Genomic DNA, 21,760 nt, shown 5'->3' on the forward strand with positions numbered 1-21,760 from the left:
TGTGTGAACAGTAAATGTAGATATATTGTGCAAAAACAAAACAAAAACAAAGTGCATGCACAAACATATTTATTTACATAGCCCAATAAGTTGGCCATTTTACATCCAGTCCATCTTTTGTTATTTAAAATGTATTGTAATATAAGTCTGGGTGTGATGTTTCATAATAAACATTTTAAACATGAAAACATATTACGGGTTATTTTAAAAATACAAAACAAAATATTACTTGTTTGTACAATTAAAGGTTGAATAGAGAGACCACTAAAAAAACTTCTATTTTATGCATACCAAAAGCAAACAGATAAATGAAAAATCATGAAACTGCATGTACACAGCTATGAGATGTCAATCCATCCCTGAGGAGCTCTGATCTGTGTCTCAGTCCATCTCAACCAACTTTCAGAGACTTGATCTCCCCAGATGTTACTTGTGGTGTGTAGCGGTATGCAAGATGCCTCTTACAACCATCTCAGCACAATTTGTTTGCTTTAAAGGGACACTGAACCCAAATTTCTTCTTTCGTGATTCAGATAGAGCATGCAATTTTAAGCAACTTTCTATATTACTCCTAATATAATTGTTTCTTCGTTCTCTTGCTATCTTTATTTGAAAAAGAAGACATCTAATTTTTTTGGTTCAGTACTCTAGACAGCACTTTTTTTATTGGTGGATGAATTTATTCACCAATCAGCAAGGACAACCCAGGTTGTTCTCAAAAAATGGGCCGGCATCTAAACTTACATTCTTGCATTTCAAATAAAGATACCAAGAGAATGAAGACATTTTGATAATAGGAGTAAATTAGAAAGTTGCTTAAAATGTCATGCTCTCTCTGAATCACAAAAGAAAAAGTGTGGGTTCAGTGTCCCTTTAACGTGCAACTTTCTCAAGAATATGCAAAGAAGTTGAATTTGTTTTCTTTAGTTGGCTTGACATCACTGCTGTTACACAGGATCATCTCTGCAATGAGTGTGATTAGTCATGAAAGGGATATTAAACACTAAAAACATTTCATGCACATTCATTTAATTATGGCACCTATGACTAGAGGGAGATGGGGATAACCTCAAAACTATGCTTATAAAATGTATATAGTGTTTAATATTCCATTAACTCATGGTGATTGAATTGTAAGTGAAAAACTATCATATAAAGTATTACATATTAGTATTACAGATAGTATGTGTAGGTTTGTGTGTCTGTCCCTGAATGTGTTTGTGTGTTTATTCCTGCCTTTGAGCTCCATGTACTAAGAGGCGGGCGGACAGCTTCTCAAATTGCAAAGCTTTCCGTCTGCATTCGCTACATACGAGCAGCAGATCTGTTCATCCGCTGGCCCGTATGTAACGCCCGCCCCTTCATTCGCGCGACTGAAGGGGATGTCAATCCCCGAAAGCGAGCAAGCTCTCTATGATTTTTTTCCTCGCCACCTCAGGGGTGGCGTAGGGTGTAAGAACTAGTGGTCTAATGACTGCTTTGGTATCCTTTGTTAAAAAGCAGGTCGAGAACAATTTACTTTCTACCTGCAATACGTGCGCTTTCCTTTCCGCATTAAAAGTTTACATTCAGCGGTGTTTGCACGCAAGCGAAAAAAATATTTAGCCTGCCAATTATAATTTGCCAAGCATACTCATTAAACAGTTTACTTTGTAATATTACACACCAGTACATTTAATATTATTATTCACAAAGCATGATTTTTATTTTTATTTTTATTTTTTTTACATGGCATTGCTGATTTCCTGCTCACTTGTGGAAGGTGTAAATGAAGTATGAACAGATTCAAAGGCAGTTTTATGGGAAAATCTACAAACTTTATAAAGATGTAAATGCATGCAACATTTCTGTAGAAACAATTGCAAATATGTTTTGAACTTTTCCCCAAGAAAGACATATATGATTGGATTAAGGCAACAATGAATAAAAGAGATAGTTTCTGTCACTTGAAATAAATAATCTAAATTTTTACTTGCTGCACAGCTGGTAATTATAGCTTCAGGTAGCACAGATTTAATAAAAAGAACCACATTATAAGGAACCCAGAATAAAAGAAAAACAACCATAACAACAAAAATCAGTTTTACAGCCTTGATCTTTTTTTCATTCTTACACCTCAACAAAGTTTTAATTATCATCAAATAACAAAATGTCATGACCATCACTGGAACCACCATTCCAAGGATATTAATTTGTAAACTGTATACAAGTGTCCACGTTTTAACTGGCTCTGGATAACTCAGTTTGCAGCTCGTGTGATTTGTATTCTGCTCATGGTACTCTCTATAAAATATAAGATCTGGTATTGAAACTATAAGTGCTGCTGCCCAAGCTACAATACTAGTGATTACACCAAATGACACTGTTCTTATACTATTTGCAAAGATAGCATGAACAATAGCCAGATACCGATCCATACTCATAAGTGTTATAAAGAAAATGCCAGAGTAAAAACCAATTCGATATATTGCTGAAATGACCTTGCATAAACTATTCCCAAAAACCCATTGTTCCTTGGCATAGTATGCCCAAAAGGGAAGTGAGAAAACAAATATTAAGTCAGAAATAGCAAGGTTTAGAATATAAACATCTGTTGTGCTCTTCAGTTTTTTATATTGTGCAAGTACCAAAACCACCAGAATGTTGCCCACAAGGCCAAACATAAACACCAGGCAGTATAATGATGGTAGAAAATATTTTCCAAACTCTTCAATGGATTCCTTGCTGCAAGGTGTTGGAAGGTTTTGATAGTCGTCATAATCTGTGAGAGTGTACAGCCACTCTGTGGAAACATTTTCTTCCATACTCATTTCTGTGAAAATAAAAAAAATAATCATGTATGAAAACTACAGTTTAAGTGAAATACATTTTTTTGTTGTTTTTTTTATTTATTTAATTATAACTATCAATTTAAAGGGACAATGATACCCAAATGTTGAGAAACTTAGTTAAAATCGAACTAGAAAATATCAACAGAGCATCTCCATGTAAAAAAGAAAGATATTTTACCTCAATATTCACACCCAACTGTAAAGAGATTTTAAGCAGCCAATCAGGATGCTGGTCCCAGGACTTTGCAAGGAAGAGTGCATCATGTTATTTTCCTATTCAGTTTAAGCAAGTTTCCTATGAAATCTCATGAGATTTCTGTGAAATCACATGAGATCACAGGAAAGCCCAGCATTGCCTCAGCACTGCTGATTCTGATTGGCTATTGTTTTTTTTTTTTTTGTTAATTTCAACTTGCAGCTAGACAGCATCTATAGCATAACTGTTCATAAAGCACTTGCTCTGGTGAGCTGAGGATATTTTTGAGGTGAAATACCTTACCTTTTAACATAGAGAAAGAAGTTCAGGTTATATTTTCATGTCAGGTTTTACAGTTATGCTGCATCACTTTCAAGTGATTTAGCATATGAGTATTATGTCCCTTTAAGATGCAAAACAGGCTGTTACATACTAATGACTTTGAGAGAGGTTTTTAGTCTTTATAAACCCTACACATTGTAAAAAACAAACAAAAAACAAACAGTGAAATAGATGAGTGCAAAGATGGGACAAAGGGAATATATTTCCATGGCTAGTATAAAACAATACTTGTGGGGGTCGACACCAATATTTGCGCGGGTTTGGTATCACATATACGGCGTAACCTAGAAGTTACGCCCGTATATTTCTGCCGTCGCCCGTAGTTTTTTGGGCTATAGGCAGGTATACCAAACCCGCGCAGTTTGGTATCCAATATGCAGCGTAAGGACTTACGTGGCGAAAATGGAGAAAACTTACTCCATTTTCACCTCGCCACAAAAAGCAGCCGTAAGAAGCCTTACGCTGACTATTGGAGCCCCGTAACTTCCTAAACTGGCTGCTAAAATAAACCTAACGCATGCGCAATGTCCATCTCCCTGTCAACCGCGATCTTCTAAAATAAACCTAACACCTAACGCATGCGCAATGTCTATCTACCTGTCAACCGCGATCCCCCCCCCCCCCCGAAATCCCTAATAAAGTTATTAACCACTAAACCGCCGCTCCCGGACCCCGCCGCCATCTACATAAACTAACCCCCTACTGTGAGCCCCTAAAACCGCCGCCATCTACCTTATCTATCCCCTAATTAGAACCCCTTACACCGCTGTCATCTACCTTATCTATCCCCTAATCTGACCCCTTACACCGCCGCCACCTATATAAAAATTATTAACCCCTAATCTAATCCCCCTATACCGCCGCCAGCTATATTAATATTATTAACCCCTAATGTAAGCCCCTTACACCGCCGCCATCTCTATTAAAATGATTAACCCCTAATTTAATCTACCTACCCCGCCGCCAGCTATATTATCTATATTAACCCTAAGTATATTATAGTTAATATAGGTATTACATTATATATATTAACTATATTAACCCTAATTATATTAGGGTTAATATAGTTAATATAGTTACTATAGTATTTATATTAACTATATTAACTCTATCTAACCCTAACACCCCTAACTAAATTTATATTAAATTAATCTAATTCATTTATAAACTAAAATATTCCTATTTAAATCTAAATACTTACCTATAAAATAAACCCTAAGATAGCTACAATATAATTAATAATTACATTGTAGCTATGTTAGGGTTAATATTTATTTTACAGGTAAATTGTTAATTATTTTAACTAGGTATAATAGATATTAAATAGTTATTAACTATTTAATATCTACCTAGTTAAAATAATTACCCAATTACCTGTAAAATAAATCCTAACCTAAGTTACAAATACACCTACACTATCAATAAATTTAATAAACTACAAACATCTATCTAAAAATACAATTAAATTAACTAAACTAAATTACAAAAAAAAACAAACACTAAATTACAAAAAATAAAAAAAAGATTACAAGATTTTTAAGCTAATTACACCTATTCTAAGCCCCCTAATAAAATAATAAACCCCCAAAATAAAAAATATTCCCTGCCCTATTCTAAATTAAACAAATTTCAAAGCTCTTTACCTTACCAGCCCTTAAAAGGGCCTTTTGTGGGGCATGCCCCAAAGAATTCAGCTCTTTTGCATACAAATACAATCCCCCCCCCATTACAACCCACCACCCACATACCCCTATTCTAAAACCACCCAAACCCCCCTTAAAAAAGCCTAACACTACCCCCCTGAAGATCTCCCTACCTTGTCTTCACCACACCGGGCCGAACTCCTGATCCGATCCGGGCGATGTCTTCCTCCAAGCGGCAAAGAAGAATTCTTCCTCCGGCGACGTCTTCCTCCAAGCGGCAGCAAAGTCTTCATTCTTCCGGCGGCATCTTCAATCTTCTTTCTTCGCTCCGCCGCCGCGGAGCATCCATCCCGGCCGACTGCTGTACTACGAATGAGGTACCTTTAAATGACGTCATCCAAGATGGCGTCCGCCGAATTCCGATTGGCTGATAGGATTCTATCAGCCAATCGGAATTAAGTTAGAAAAATCTGTTTGGCTGATTGAATCTTGGATGACGTCATTTAAAGGTACCTCATTCGTAGTACAGCAGTCGGCCGGGATGGATGCTCCGCGGCGGCGGAGCGAAGAAAGAAGATTGAAGATGCCGCCGGAAGAATGAAGACTTTGCTGCCGCTTGGAGGAAGACGTCGCCGGAGGAAGAATTCTTCTTTGCCGCTTGGAGGAAGACATCGCCGGAGGAAGAATTCTTCTTTGCCGCTTGGAGGAAGACATCGCCCGGATCGGGAGTTCGGCCCGGTGTGGTGAAGACAAGGTAGGGAGATCTTCAGGGGGGTAGTGTTAGGCTTTTTTAAGGGGGGTTTGGGTGGTTTTAGAATAGGGGTATGTGGGTGGTGGGTTGTAATGGGGGGGGGATTGTATTTGTATGCAAAAGAGCTGAATTCTTTGGGGCATGCCCCACAAAAGGCCCTTTTAAGGGCTGGTAAGGTAAAGAGCTTTGAAATTTGTTTAATTTAGAATAGGGCAGGGAATATTTTTTATTTTGGGGGTTTATTATTTTATTAGGGGGCTTAGAATAGGTGTAATTAGCTTAAAAATCTTGTAATCTTTTTTTTATTTTTTGTAATTTAGTGTTTGTTTTTTTTTGTAATTTAGTTTAGTTAATTTAATTGTATTTTTAGATAGATGTTTGTAGTTTATTAAATTTATTGATAGTGTAGGTGTATTTGTAACTTAGGTTAGGATTTATTTTACAGGAAATTGGGTAATTATTTTAACTAGGTAGATATTAAATAGTTAATAACTATTTAATATCTATTATACCTAGTTAAAATAATTAACAATTTACCTGTAAAATAAATATTAACCCTAACATAGCTACAATGTAATTATTAATTATATTGTAGCTATCTTAGGGTTTATTTTATAGGTAAGTATTTAGATTTAAATAGGAATATTTTAGTTTATAAATGAATTAGATTAATTTAATATAAATTTAGTTAGGGGTGTTAGGGTTAGATAGAGTTAATATAGTTAATATAAATACTATAGTAACTATATTAACTATATTAACCCTAATATAATTAGGGTTAATATAGTTAATATATATAATGTAATACCTATATTAACTATAATATACTTAGGGTTAATATAGATAATATAGCTGGCGGCGGGGTAGGTAGATTAAATTAGGGGTTAATCATTTTAATAGAGATGGCGGCGGTGTAAGGGGCTTACATTAGGGGTTAATAATTTTAATATAGATGGCGGCGGTGTTAGGGGCTCACTTTAGGGGGTTATAGATATAATATAGCTGGCGGCGGGGTACGGGAGCGGCGGTTTAGGGGTTAATAACTTTATTAGGTTGCGGCGGGGTACGGGAGCGGCGGTTTAGGGGTTAATAGCTTTTTTATTGTTAGGATAGTGAGGGGGGATAGCGGATAGAGGGTTAGACGTGTCGGGCTATGTTAGGGAGGCGTGTTAGACTTGTCGGGCTATGTTAGGGAGGCGTGTTAGACAGTGCGGGTGTTTTAGACTTTAGTCAGGTTTTATAGGCGCCGGCAGTTTCTAACGTGCCGCAAGTCACTGGCGACGCCAGAAATTTGTACTTGCGCAGATTTCTGGACATCGCTGGTTTGTCAGACTTACGGCACGTTAGCATCTGACGGCGACATATATGGGATAGCTCAAGTTGCAAGCTGAAACTGCGGGCGACGCCGGTTCCCTCGCTTGCGCCGCAAACTGCGATCTATATCGGATCGCGCCCGTGATGACAGCAAATACTAAAAGATTATTTTAGGACAGAGAAAAAAAAAAGTTGTTTTTATTTAAAGGGACAGTAAAGTAAAAATTAAACTTGTTGCAAAACACTGCTGCCATAGAGTACTAAAGACACGTGCACATTCCTGAGCCTACCTAGTTTTACTCTTTAATAAAAGATAACAAGAGAACAAAGCAAATTTAAGTGTTAAAATGTCCACTTATTATAACTTGCTATATACAAAGGATGGACATCCTTAAGACAAACACCACCTTTAAAAATATGATGCAATGCTGCACATGTTAAACTTTACAGCACATGAATGAAATGGTAACCACCACATTTATAATGAAGGAGGATTCAAAGACTAATAAATGTGGGACAGAGGGAATCTGCAAGGGTTAAACTCTATGAACTAGATTGTGAGATAAGTGGTAGTTTGTGCTCACGCTCAAGCATTAAACCACTAGAATATCTTTTTTGCACTTGGCGACTTGTGCTCGTATTATGAGATGAAAGTAAAAAGTTTGCACTCTCGTGTTCGCAAAATCACGTTAACAAATAGACATTGAGAACACTCATTTTCCCATAGACTTTACTGGAGCCAAAAAAGTTGAACAAAAACATTAGAAGATAACATTAAATATTTCATAATACAATGTTTTGCACATAGCATAATCTATTCCATTTGTTCTTTAAGATATATTTAAATATACTGTATATATATGATGGATTTTTGCACAAATTTTTATATGTATACATATACGGCGCAGACTTCAGTGCAAGAGATGAAACCCACGCCGCCCGTAATTTCACTTTGCACATCGAGGTATTATATAAACCCCGCCGGCAGTTCATAAAGTGCCGTAAGTTGGATAAACTAGCGATGTCCAGAAATGAGCATAAATACAAATTTCTGGATTCGGCAGTGACTTACGGAACTTTAGAAACTGCAGGCGCATAAGAAAATAAAAAAAAACATAACATTTCCCGTAAAAGTCTAACATGCCTCCCAAAAATAAACCCGACACGTAAAAACCCCTATATCTGCCAACAAACCCACATCGGAACTAATAATAAAAATATAAACCCCTAAACTGACAACCCCACCCCACAACGCAATATGCCTAATTAAACTATTAACCCCTAATCCTCAATTCACCCACATCGCGATCTATCTAATAAAAGTGTTAACCCCTAAATCCGCAAACCCCAACATTGCAAACTACCTATTAAAACTATTAACCCACAATGCAATAAACCTATTAAACTATTAACCCCTAATCCACCAAACCCACACAACGCAATAATGCTAATAAATCTATTAACCCCTAAACTGCCAAACCCCACAACGCAAATAACTAATCACTAAGCCCCCTAACCTAACACCCCCTAAATTAACCCATTACATAAATTAAAATAAAACTACATTACAATTAAAATAAAAAACCTAACATTACTTTAAAAATAAAAAAACTAAGTTTAAATTAAGCTAAAATTACAGAAAATAAAAAAAACTAAAATTACAGAAAATAAAAAAAGTCTAACATTACAGAAATTAATTTTTTTTTTAGCAAATATAAAAAAATACCTAATCCCTATGAAAATAAAAAAGCCCCCCAAAATAAAAACATCTCCTAATGTAATACTAAAATACCAATAGCCCTTAAATGCCTAAAGGGGCATTTGTATGGGCATTGCCCTTAAAAGGGCATTCAGCTCTTTTACTGCCCTTAAAAGGGCATTCAGCTCTTTTAAGAGTGCCCATAACCCTAATCTAAAAAATAAAAACTTTTTTAAAAAGCCTAACTCTAACCCCCAGATAGGTACTCACGGTTCCTGAAGTCTGGCGGTGAAATCTTCTTCACCCTTGACCGGTTCCTGAAGTCCAGTGGTGAAGTATTCTTCCAAGCGGCAACTTCTTCTATCTTCATCCAGGACCGCGGGACTGATGACCGGTGACCGCTGAGTCATGGAGCGTGGAGGATCCTCTTTGTACGATCGCCGCCGTACACTGAATAGTAAATTTAAGGTATGCGATTAAAAATGGCGTCCCTTAAATTTCTATTGGCTGATTTGATTCTTCAAATTTTTTATTGGCTGTTCAAATCAGCCAATAAGATTTCAGTAGCTCTCATCCTATTGGCTGATTTGATTTTAGGGGAATCAAATCAGCCAATAGAAATTCAAGGGATGCCATTTTTAACCTTGAATTTACTATTCAGTGTACGGTGGTGATCGTACAAAGAGGATCCTCCACGCTCCATGGTTCAGCGGTCGCCGGTCTTCAGTTCTGCAGTCCTGGATGAAGATAGAAGAGGTTGCTGCATGGAAGAAGACTTTACCGCCAGACTTCAGGAACCGGTCACTGCTTGGAAGAAGACTTCACCACTGGACTTCAGGAACTGTGAGTACCTATCTGGGGGAATTTCCCCTTGTAACTTTTTATTGCAATTTTTTAAAAATTATTTTTAACAGATAGTGTAAATGTAATTTTATTTTTTATGTGTTTTGTGACACTTTTTTTGACTCACGTAACAGTTAACTAGAACTCTGGGGCGCGATAACATATACAGCGCAGGCTTCGGCACAAGCATTAAGCCGCCCGTAATTTCACATTGCGGTATTACATATACTGTGCCGTTAGATGCTAGACTGGCGTAAATAGGACAAACTGGCGATTTTCTGAAATGTGTGCAAATTCACATTTTAGTCGACGCAAGTAACTTATGCCAGTATTGTGTCCACAGAAAGTGTCAATAAAGAGTAGTTTTATGCAAATTAGGTTAACACTAGTAAAAATTAAACCGGAATTCAAATAAAAATGCGACACGTTATTATGCTATTCAAATTTATATAAAAACCCATGCACAGCCGCCATTTTCTTCAGTGTGTTTGGATTGTTCGTTGAGCTACAACACACTACACTGGAGTGGAGGACTAGAGTAGAGAGAGAGGCGCAAACAGAGGAGTTAGTTAGGTCGCATTGTTGTTGAGTAAGCTTGTACACTTACACATATTCTTACATATTGCACACATTGCATACATACATATACAAATACACCACACTTTTTTTCTAACACCTCACACATATTTTATTTGAATTTTACAGTGTGATAGGCTGAATGTTTGGTTGTGATTGTGTGTGATTGAACTGGGAGTGTGAGTGTGTGTAGTGTGATTTAGTGTGAGGATGGCAGGGAGAGGTAGGGAGGAGGGTAGAGGAGTGGCAGGGAGATGAGTATTGGAGAGGACAGGAGGAGCAGTGGGCCCCCCGTCAGGGAGAAGTGGAGTGGGGAGAGTGAGAGCCAGAAGGGATGATGGGAGGGGAGATGCCCGAGAGCCCCAGAGAGCAGGAACATCTAGGAGAGGGACAGAGGGTGCACATGGAGACAGAAGGGGGGAGGAGGGAGAGGATAGGGAGGAACCCACACCAGGGACATCACAGGGAGGAAGCCAAGTGGCCAGGATGAGAGGCTGAGATGTCCCAACTTCTCATTTGCGGAAAATGTTGCCCTTGTCCAGGCCATCATGGACAATTACAGTGCCCTCTTCGGGCAGTAGAAGGGCAAAGGCATTGCCAAAAAGAGAAAAACTGCATAGTTGACAGTAGAGGATGCCGTCAACAGTGTGGCCCCGCAAAAGGAGGACTGTTGAGGGCCTGAAAAAGTGGTGGAATGACTGCAAGAGGCGGGTCAAAGAAAATATGGGGTAGGAAGCTATGCACCAGAAGGGGACAGGCAGTGGTCCATCCCTGGATATAGAGTATAACACCTGGCAGGAGATGATACGCAGGTCCCTGAGTATCACAGCAGTCCGTGGACTTCCAGGGGCTCGTGACTCAGGGGCTGCAACCACAGCACATCATGCTGATGAGTAACATCCCACACACCAGTATTATATGTATTTGAGATATAACATCCTTTAATATTACACATTAATGTACATGATGAGGAGCATGGTATTTGGCGTACTAACAAAAACATCTACAATTATACTTGACATTACTGATACTTAACACAATGCAATTCATGATATGAGGGGGAATAGTGCAATACTAACATGTCTCAGAGTAACACAGGCCACACGCCACATGTAATTGTATGCCCACATGGACATATATCTGACTGTACTAATCCCTCTCATCCTTTGACTCCTCCACAGAACCACCTGTCATGAGGATACAAACATCCATGCCACCACCACCACCACCACCAGTCTTTAGGGAACCGCAAGAACAGTATGCTCCCAGGTATGAGCATGGTTGGATGGCTTCACTTTGAGGACTCAGGAGCCATTGCCATATGACCCCTGTCAAGATTCCTGGCCAGAGGAATATCCTTCCTTTAGCTTTGATGGGGAGCCAAGACAGCCACAAAGGGTCCATGTATTTACCCCCCCACAACACAATCTCATGTCAGTCATGGATTTTATCCACAGACTATGTCACAAGAAGTGCCAATTGGAGAGGCTGAATGGTCACAAACTGGTCATTAGTTGGACTATCAATCAACCATGAGAGCTCCACCATCCTCATCCATGGGATGACCTCCCCCATCCTCATCCATTGGACAAGCTCCACCATCCTCATCCATTGGACGAGCTCCACCATCTGCAGATGGAAATATATCAGGATCTACAGCTGCACCTCAAGCACTATCAAATGCAGCTGAACCTGCCCCCCAAGCACCATCAGATGCAGCTGAAACTGCCCTCCAAGCACCATCAGATGCAGCTGAACCTGCCCCACAAGCACCAGCAGACGTAGGTGAACATGCCCAACAAGCACCAGCAGATGCTGGTGACCCTGCCCAACAAGCAACTAGAAGCCCTGTCGCTCAAGAGCCTGTAGGTGCATTGTATTCTCCCTTGGGTGAGGAATAAATTGCACTCCAGAGGAAGCTCATAACAAGCACTGAGAGCATACAAAGAGGCTAAGAGAAGTTCTTCAGGGGGCAAGAAAAATGTAGCATAGAGCTGCAGAGGGCAGCAAATTGGTGTTAGAATTAAATTGGAAAGTTGTTTGAAATGACATGCCCTATTTGAAACAAGAAGATTTTCTTTGGACTTGATTGTCCCATTATATATTTTAGCATCAATGCCAAGCTGTGTCAACAGTAGAATAAATTACAGTGGGTTCAAAAGAGATAAAGGTAATATAAATATGATTTCCCAATGTTCACTCCAAGTATTGGTGATTGTTTTAAGAACAAATATAAAGTAAATAAGCAAGTATATGTACACAATATAATATAATGAGATCTGATTATACAAGCTCAATGCATTTGATTAGGTTGTGGCTTCAAAATACAAAATTGGCTATTTCAAATACACAAATAAAGCTTAAAAAACAAATCTCGGGGGGCGGAGAGAGCTCAGAGAGGAAAAAGTGGAAAAAGTGCCTGTTTAGCAAGGAAAATATTATAGCACTGCACCTAAGCAGAGGATTACCTCTGAGTCCGCAATTTAGAAGGTAAAATACCTCTGGATTAGACTTTACTGACTCCAACTAACAACCGAGCGGGACCACGAGACTGACACAACAGCAGCGCAAGAAACACTGGTGCTTGCAGACGACTCCGGAGGGTTGGGGCTCCGCTCCGGAGTATACACAGGTGCAGTGCAGTCAAGTGCTGAGATCGCTTGAAGAGAGAATACATCTCCACAAACGGCCAAGCGGATCTGAGTTCCATGCAACCCACAACATCAAAAGGAGGTGAATCCTAGCAGTGACAGACTCTAACTTACAGTGGATCCCCAAGTAACAACAGATTCATCTGAAGGAGAGCTCTCCTGCAGATCTTAACAGCCACTACATGGATTGGAGAAAGCAGGCCAGCAATAAATCTAGTGTGGAGTGGCGCGAAAAGCCGCCATCTTGGCATCATCTTCCTTCCCGGAGCAGTGGCAAATTCTGGTAAGGCCCGAATAGCGGACATAGCGGGACCTTAAACACAGAGAGACTCAGTTCTGGGGCAACCACACGTTGCATCTTATCCCAGCAATAATAACATACCCGGAGGGAACAACAGACCTTGAAGGGGCAAAGGTGCAAAATTAATCAGATCAAAGGACTCAAACACTGCTAATACAGTGCCTAAATCCACAAACAGGGGGATACCACCAAAACAAAGGCTAAACATATAACTACAGAACCAACTACAATACCAAACCTCTACCACAGCCTCCCATAGAGAGTCTACTCTTTAAATGTAGTCCACTAAAATATAGTAAGAAGCAACAAGATACAGATAAAGAGAACCAATAAGAGCAACAAAAGCTGCAGACCCCATATATAAACGTTACATACTGCCTCTCTGAAATTGGGTTTCTTTTTAGGCAGCGCCGCTGCAACCAAGTGGAACAGCACTTTAACAGAGACTAACAGCCTTAACATTTCAGGTTCTGACTGGTGTCATGATCCGGTGTACATGCATTCAGGACACAGACCCTCAGGGCAGTGGTAGGGATTTATAGACACCGACCCCTGACCCGGGGAAGAGTATCCTGGACGTGGATAGATGATATTCTGTGATTCATAGTTGCTAGAAGTTATTGTAGAATTCATGGAGAGTGCAACATTTGTATACAATATATTCTGGCTTCACTGTGACTTATAGTTAGTTAATAGCTGCAGGATTCAATGAGAGAAAAATATAGCAATGTGGAATGTTCAGGCTTCAGAGTAAACTGGTAGAAGATTGACACTTAGATGCAAACTAAGGTTTGTTGCAGGTTCACAGTACATAATATTATATAAAGTTGTATTTCAGAATTAAGCAGAGCAGCACAGGTTATAGACAAGTTGCAAGTTTAAGGCATTAATTACTGTTTGTGCATATATATGCAAACTAAGGTTTGTTGCAGGTTCACAGTACATAATATTATATAGAGCTGTATGTCAGTAATAAGCAGAGCAGCACAGGTGATAGTCAAGTTGCAAGTTTAAGGCATCAATTACTGTTTGTGCATATATTGGAGAATCACATGAAAGCTTTTAACTGAACACATAGATGCAGAGTTCTGAATATGTTAACATATTTGTAGAATGATATTTCAGCTATGACAACTTGTAGCAGAGAATAGTTATAAAGTTCTGAGTAAGATGCTGTTGTAATAATTAGAGAGTGATTATAACCAAAAGTATACTTGATTTATAATAAAGTTCAGAGTTTGCTAAGTAGCAGTGTCCAGGTAACAAAATGGAATTATTTGGATACTTGGGATTTGATGATTTTAAGCATAGGAAAAGCTGTAGCTTGGATAAGTTGGTAGTATTCATGCAGGAAAAAGTCACAGACCTCTGTTGTTCAGGATCACAACTTCAAAGTTAATGCAAAGCACATTAGACCTGAGAAAGCTTAAAAAGAGGCTGAGGGAATCAGGTGCATGAATGATTAATCAGGCAGGTAAGCTGAATGTAAATACTGCCCAAAACAGCATGAGTGTCAGAATCAGGAAAGGCAGTCTTAAAGGGATAGTGACATTAGGCTGAGATATGTTACAACTGGAAAGACATAATCCTGTTACTTTGTTGGATACCAGCAAGGTATTAATTCTGACCCCCTGGCCCACTCTCCCCCATTTCCCACTTGCCACAACAGGTGGGTCATATCCCAAATCCCTTTTCCAGCTTGGTCAATAGGAGACGCTCCCCTTGGCGAGTGGGCTTGAATACCACACATAGAGGAGGAAGTATTAAAAAGACGCTTCCTGAGGTAAACAAAATAAACAATTAGATGCGCTAAAATCAGGAAGGGTCCTAAAGTAAAGAATTAAGAGACAGATGTAGATTAGCTCCTCACAGATAGGGAACTTCTGAAACTAAAGTTCTTTTCTACCACATTATCCAACATCTTGGAAATCCCTAACTTGACTTGGAAGTAATAGTATAGTAATAGTCAGGAGACGTTTAGGGAACCCAATCGTGGCGTGAAGATACCAATTGGTACAAGAACTGGAATTTCCTATTAATAGTAAAAGCAGCCAGAAACACAGTAGAAGTGCAAGTTGAATTTTCTTCAGTCATATACACATCGTCTACTGGGAACAGCAGAACCCATTAATATATCCGATTTATCTTCACTCCAAGAATAGTGTCTTTACAGCACACTCCCTCAAGATGAAAAACAGAAACCAATCAGTCAAGGAGTGCTTATCCAGATCCCAACAGAAACTTAAAGCACAGGAGAAAACATCCTCTCCCTCTAACCTACACAATACTCTAGACAACATGGAGGAGAGAGCCTCTGGACTAGGAGATGTCCCAAATCAAGAACTCCCATACCAAATTAAAACACTGTTCCAGGAAGAACTTAAAAAAGCAATGTCTGAACTCCAAAAAGATATCAGAGAAATTGGAGGGCGGACTCTAGAGGTTGAGAATAGACGATGATATTGCTGAGGAAATCCCTCAGATCAAGCACACTCTTCTGGACTATTCTATATATATTAAAAAACTGGAGGATCAAGTTGAAGATCTAGAGAATCGGTCGTGATGATCCAACTTAAGAATAAGGAATCTGCCAGAAGAATACAAAAAAATGCAAAAAATGTTTTGTGTTACGAGTTAACTTTATGGTATTATATGTTTTTATTTCCTATCTTCCAAGAAAAGTTGCAGTTATTTTACAAGGATAAGTATATGGTAAACAGCCGACCCAGTGATATAAGAGGTCTAACATATAAGTCCCACTCCAAGATAAGGTCACTAGCCCATAGCAAGACAAGACATGATATGGTTAAAGCACAATTCATAAACAACAAACACAATAGGAGGCCCTCAAATGAGAAAAATAAAGATGGGTTCCTTCTTTACACATACCACAAGCATCTCTTTTTATAGACATTATGCCTATTAAGGTTATCTCTCACAATGTTAGAGGTCTAAATTCCAATATTAAGTGCAAAAAAGCATTAATAGACTGTAGTCTATTAATGCTTTTTTGCGCTTAATATTGAAATTTAGACCTCTAACATTGTCAAGTGAAGTGGGTCTCTTGTAGCATAATCTGTAGATTATGCTACAAGAGACCTACTTCCCTTCCCACTCCACTCCCAAATATTGGGATAAAACCTTCCCTATACAATATCATGCTATCAATGATAAAAAGAAATGTGGAGTATCTATACTCCTACATGCTACATTAAATTTCAAAGAGGAGGAGGTAATTAGGGATAGGGAAAGACGATTCCTTATACTGAAGGGGCTCATACATAACGTTCCCATGCTATTAATTAACATATATGCACCAAACGATCAACAAACATCATTCATTACAAAATTGAACAAACAACTCTCCCAGTGGAAGAAATACAAAACTATCATAGGGGGGGTTTTAATTTGACACTTGATGATACTATAGATAGATCCTCCATGGGTGCACATACTAGAATGAGGCCCACGAGCGCACAACAGTTATTGAAAGACCTTCTTTTGGACTATAATCTGATTGACTGCTGGAGAGCATTAAATAGACAGATGCGAGATTACACTTTCTACTCCCCTGTACATAGATCACACTCTAGAATAGATCTCATATTAATTAGTCAAATTATACTCCTTTTAGTAGCATCGGCCACAATTCGTAATTGCTCCTGGTCAGATCATGATATGGTAGAAACTGAGCTTGATGGACTATTAAACCCGAACAGAATTAGATCATGGACCTTACATCCGAGCCTATTACAAGATGAGATTATAAAGCAGAAAATACAGAAACATATTACAGAATTCATAGCAATTAATACAGGTACAACATCAAATCCACTGTATGAGTGGGGAGCTCTTAAAGCATCTCTCAGAGGATTGTTAATAGCTGAATTGAGCAGACTAAAGAAACCACAAGGGGCTAAAATAAAAGAACTTAGAAGAGAAATAGATACCCTTAGAACACAAGTAAAACAACATTCCCAAAAAATGCTTCTAAACACATTTAAAAGGAAAAATGAGGAACTCAGTCAGATACTAGATAAAGAGGCCTTATATGCAATAAAAGCGTTAGACACAAAATACTATGTTTATGGAAATAAGCCAGATAGAATGCTAGCAAATAAATTGAAGGATATAACCAGGGTAACCACAGTCCCTCAAATCCAGGAATCAACTGGGATTGTTACCAATGATCCCATACAAATAGGCAATATCTTTGCAGATTACTATAATGCTCTATATAATTTTAAATACTCCAAAAAGGAAGGGCAAGTGATGAGAGAAATGGAGGAATTCCTAGGTGATTGCCCCATTAAGACAATTCCAAAAGAGGAGATTGAGGCACTAAATGCTCCAATAACAATGCAAGAGGTTTCCCTAGCCATTAAAAAACTAAAAAGAAACAATGCCCCAGGACCAGATGGATTCCCAGGCTTATTTTATAAAGACTTTTATTATTTTATAAAGACCCTTCCTTAGCAATCATGTCAAAGAAAGCATCAGATATAGGGAAAATCTCAGGGAGATTGACAACAGTTTTATATACTGAATTTAAATGATTACAGGGTTTATCATTAGAAGGTTTAGATTCTTCAATCCCTAAAGTGATTAAGATTTCCTTCAAAAGAGAATGAATATGTTCTATTTTATATAAAAAGGCGGAATTATTAGGGGTTTTTTTTATCATTTTACCTTTTTTATTGTGAAATTGGGTTTATACAGATATGTTGAACATTTTAAATATCAATGAAAGAGAGAAAAACAAAAGGATAGTGATACACAGATCACATATACAAAGATAACCGATAATTGATAACAATATGCAAGTCAAAAGTAATAAAAACACTTTCAAACCTCACTTTTTTAATATTCTTTTGTTAACATTTTACATAGTGAAGAATCCATCTTGCTGCCTAACTTCAGCAGTAAGAAAACCAGAAAAATAAAAAGAAATAAATGACAAAAAAAGGAGAAAAAAAACACTGACATTTTTCCACTCTCTCTTCCCCATACCCCTTTCCTTTTAATCATCTAAAAATGTCCATTGTCCTCTAAGTCTATATTCTGCCAACAGGTCAGTGTTTAAAAAAGTGTACAAAACCTGCTTTTAAAAGTCTATCTCTTGGCTTAGAATAAATTGTTCCCATTTCTGTATAAAAATTCTTATACGATTATCTATTATAAGCTGATTACGAAGTTAAAAAATTAAGTTCTCTAACAGGGGACCCTTCCAACACTTCCATAGTCTAAGTATTATTTTGCTTCCTGTTAATATAAAATTCATACATTTAGTATTCTCTTTAAATTTAGAACCGTGCAAAAGAAAAATAATATCTTTAGCTTCAAAATCTACTCTTGTCTTAAATTAGCTACTTAACCAGTTAAGAGTTTTATACCAAAACGTTTTTATTTTCTAACAATACCTAAAGCAATGTGTATGTTTGCTTCCCTAGTACCGCATTTATTACACCTGACTTCTCTTACTTTTTATTTTATTTTTTTGTCATTCTCTTTTAGATGTTTTTTTCCCCTTTACAAGATAATTATTGTAAAGATTAACTAATATAATTATAAAATTCAAAAAGTAAATTGTCAGGACCTGCAGTTTTATTACTAGATGATGTTTTAATAGCAGATTCTACTTCCTCAATTATTATAGGGGCTTCCATCATTTCTAATTGTTCCTGACTAATATTTGGAACTTCTAATATGTCCCGGAAAATTGTCTTTTGTTTTTCATCAATATCTAATCCACTTTATACCCTTTGACAATATGTCGAAAATTCTTGAGTAATTTTCTCAGTAAAGAAAATTACCTTACCACCACTTTAATTGTCACTATATGATTACTATTTTTTTTATTTTTAACTAAGTTGGCAAGAAATTTTCCAGATTTGTTTCCAAATCTGTAAAAAATACTTTTTGCTTTCTTTTCATTTTGTTGTGTTTGTTCAAGTAGAAAGGTATCTCTTTCTTCTTTTGCATTAATTCCAATAATTTGAATTCCTTTCCGTTAAATATTTATTATACGTACGCATTAGTTAAAGGGTTCACCAGTTGATCCCCTCTATGTTTCATCTTTTTCTTGAGGGCTATGATATATACTAATATGTCTCCTCTAATGACGGCTTTAAAAGCTTCCCAAAATATTTCAATCTTATCTAAGTAATCTGTATTGAAATGGAAAAATTCACCCCATTTATTTTTTAAAAATTACTGAAACTTCCATTATCAAATTTTGCACAGTCTTTTTATATTCACACTTTCTGTGGAACAATATCCTACTGAGCATGTGCACAATCTCACAGGGTAAACATATACTAGTCTGTGATTGGTTTATGTCTGTCACATGATACAGTGGGCCAGAAAATGGGAGAAAAAGTAAAAATTTGTCTGAAAAATCTACTGCTTATTTGAAATTTAGAGTAGGAGTTAAATCATTGCACTTGTTATTTATGCAATTCTACTGCGTTGAGCGGTCTTTTAATTTCCGTCTTTTAACATAATCTATCAGAGTGGGTGATATTAGAAAATAGTCTATGTGTGAGTATGACATGCTTTAGATAAGCACATGAAGGATCTTTCATTTGGATTCCTAATTCTTCAAATATCCTTTACTTAGTTTTAACTGGTTAAGTAGTGATTTATAAAGTTTGGTCTCTCCCTCTAGTCCTATTATAATTATATTTGCTCTCTGTGGTCCTCATCCTGTCCATACTAGCTAAAGGAGTAATATTAAAATCTCTGCCTATTATAATATTGTTACTTAAATTTGCAATTAATCTATTTTGCATTTTAACCCAGAAAGATACATTCCATTTGCTAGGGCCATAAAGATTGCAAAGTGTAAAAATGTGTTAAAATAGTTTAAACTGTAGAATAATATATCTTCCATCCTTATCTGTTTCCTGTGAGATTATATTAACCTTTAAAGATTTTTTTAAACAGGATAGCTACTCCCTTTGCTCTTTTCTTACAGGATGTAAAATAAATTTCACCTACCCACCCTACTTTTAATTTCTCAGATTCTTCTTTAGAATGGATCTCCTGTATTAGTTAAATATCTGCTTGCATATTTTTGTTTATTGTTTTCCTCTTAATGGGAGAAGTTATACCTCCAATATTCCAAGAACTTACTTTTAGACTCATTTTCTTATTATATGTTATCAAAAGAAGAGTAGCAGAAAATAAAATATATATAGAGGAAGGGAAAAAGAGAGGAAAAAAATAGACATTCATCTTTAACAATTAAAACGGGGAGTTTAATCCCAGAAACCAAATAAATCTTTCATTTGCGTTGAATAGATGTTAAAGCTCTAAGCAGTGTGCGCAATTTCCATCTTAATGGGAGGAGAGTCCACTGCTTCATTCATTACTTATGGGAAAAAAGAACCTGGCCACCAGGAGGAGGCAAAGACACCCCAGCCAAAGGCATAAATACCTTCCCCACTCCCCTCATCCCCCAGTCATTCTTTACCTTTCGTCACAGGAGGTTGGCAGAGAAGTGTCGGAAGATTCGAAGTAGTCTCTTATGGAGGGTAGAACTCTTCTAAAAGGGACTGGAGTTTTAAGTAATCCTGTCAGCCTCTCAGTGAGAGCATGGATGAAAGTTAGAGTCCGGAGATGTAGGGAGTGTTGTCTCTGCGAAACCATCCCGACTCATGTTAACAGCTTCTGGGAAATCAGCGTTGAAGAGTTTCACTTCCTGCGATGCTACTAACCTGTCACCCTTGAAGGTCCGTGTTCCTGTTCCACGGCATATATTCAGGTAAATCATTTAATTTATACATATATGATAACTCAAGAAGACGGGGTCACAGTGTGTCTCCTTTTATCTGTATAGAATCAAGGGTTAATATCCCTGTAAAGGGTATTATTGAACAGGGGGGGATCTATGCATAATATCTTATTGTGTTAATGCTACGTCATGTGTGAGATGAGGCTCTAGGAATGTGTGAACAGTCAGGTGAAGATCGGCGCTGCCTTTTTTGGTGCGTATTCTCTATAGTGCAGGGGCGGTCCGGCATGGCAGTCCATGTGACTGGGTGTGGCCTCTTCAACTTCCTCTTTCCTGATCGGCATTTGCGGGAGACATAACGGTTTCTCCGTGGTCCGGGTCATAGGAGGTGGTGAGTGCCCCGGCCATTGGTGTATAAAGGTGCCATTTAGTCTATCACAGTCCGTATTAAAGATGCAAGCTATGGAGGACTCTTATATGTTAGAGGATACTTCCTCTTTAATTAAATCTAATACCTGTGTTTATTGTGAGGAGGTACAGGTTGATCCACATGCTCAACTGTGTTCCACATGCTTTGAAAAGATTGCAATATCTAAAAAGAATAAGATATTTAGTACTACTGAGCCGTCCACCTCTGAGGGTTCTCCACCCCGTGAGGTGTGTTCCCAACATTCTCCCCAAGGCCCTACTAATCCTCCCACGGGAGGGGCCTCGTGGACGCCAGATTTCACTGCCCAGTTGCAAGAGGCAGTTTCTGCGGCCTTCCATGCCCTACCACGCCCTGCAAAGCGCAAGTGAAGGGAAAGACATAGCCTTCCGGCCCAGGGGTCATCTACTCCGTTGGATGTCTCTGAGAAATTATCTGATGAGGAGGACGC

The 21,760-nt window shown here is 37.9% G+C and overlaps 1 protein-coding gene across 1 annotated transcript; it reads right to left on the reverse strand.

Annotated features, from left to right (window-relative positions):
* Positions 1–1,673: 1,673 nt before the first annotated feature.
* Positions 1,674–2,810, reverse strand: CCR4 (C-C motif chemokine receptor 4). Its single transcript, XM_053715791.1, has one exon. It carries the CDS (start codon positions 2,808–2,810, stop codon positions 1,725–1,727), a length of 1,086 nt encoding a protein of 361 aa, XP_053571766.1. The 3' UTR covers positions 1,674–1,724.
* Positions 2,811–21,760: the final 18,950 nt, after the last annotated feature.

The sequence above is a fragment of the Bombina bombina genome, chromosome 5 (assembly GCF_027579735.1).
Source record: "Bombina bombina isolate aBomBom1 chromosome 5, aBomBom1.pri, whole genome shotgun sequence".
Classification (NCBI taxonomy): domain Eukaryota; kingdom Metazoa; phylum Chordata; class Amphibia; order Anura; family Bombinatoridae; genus Bombina; species Bombina bombina.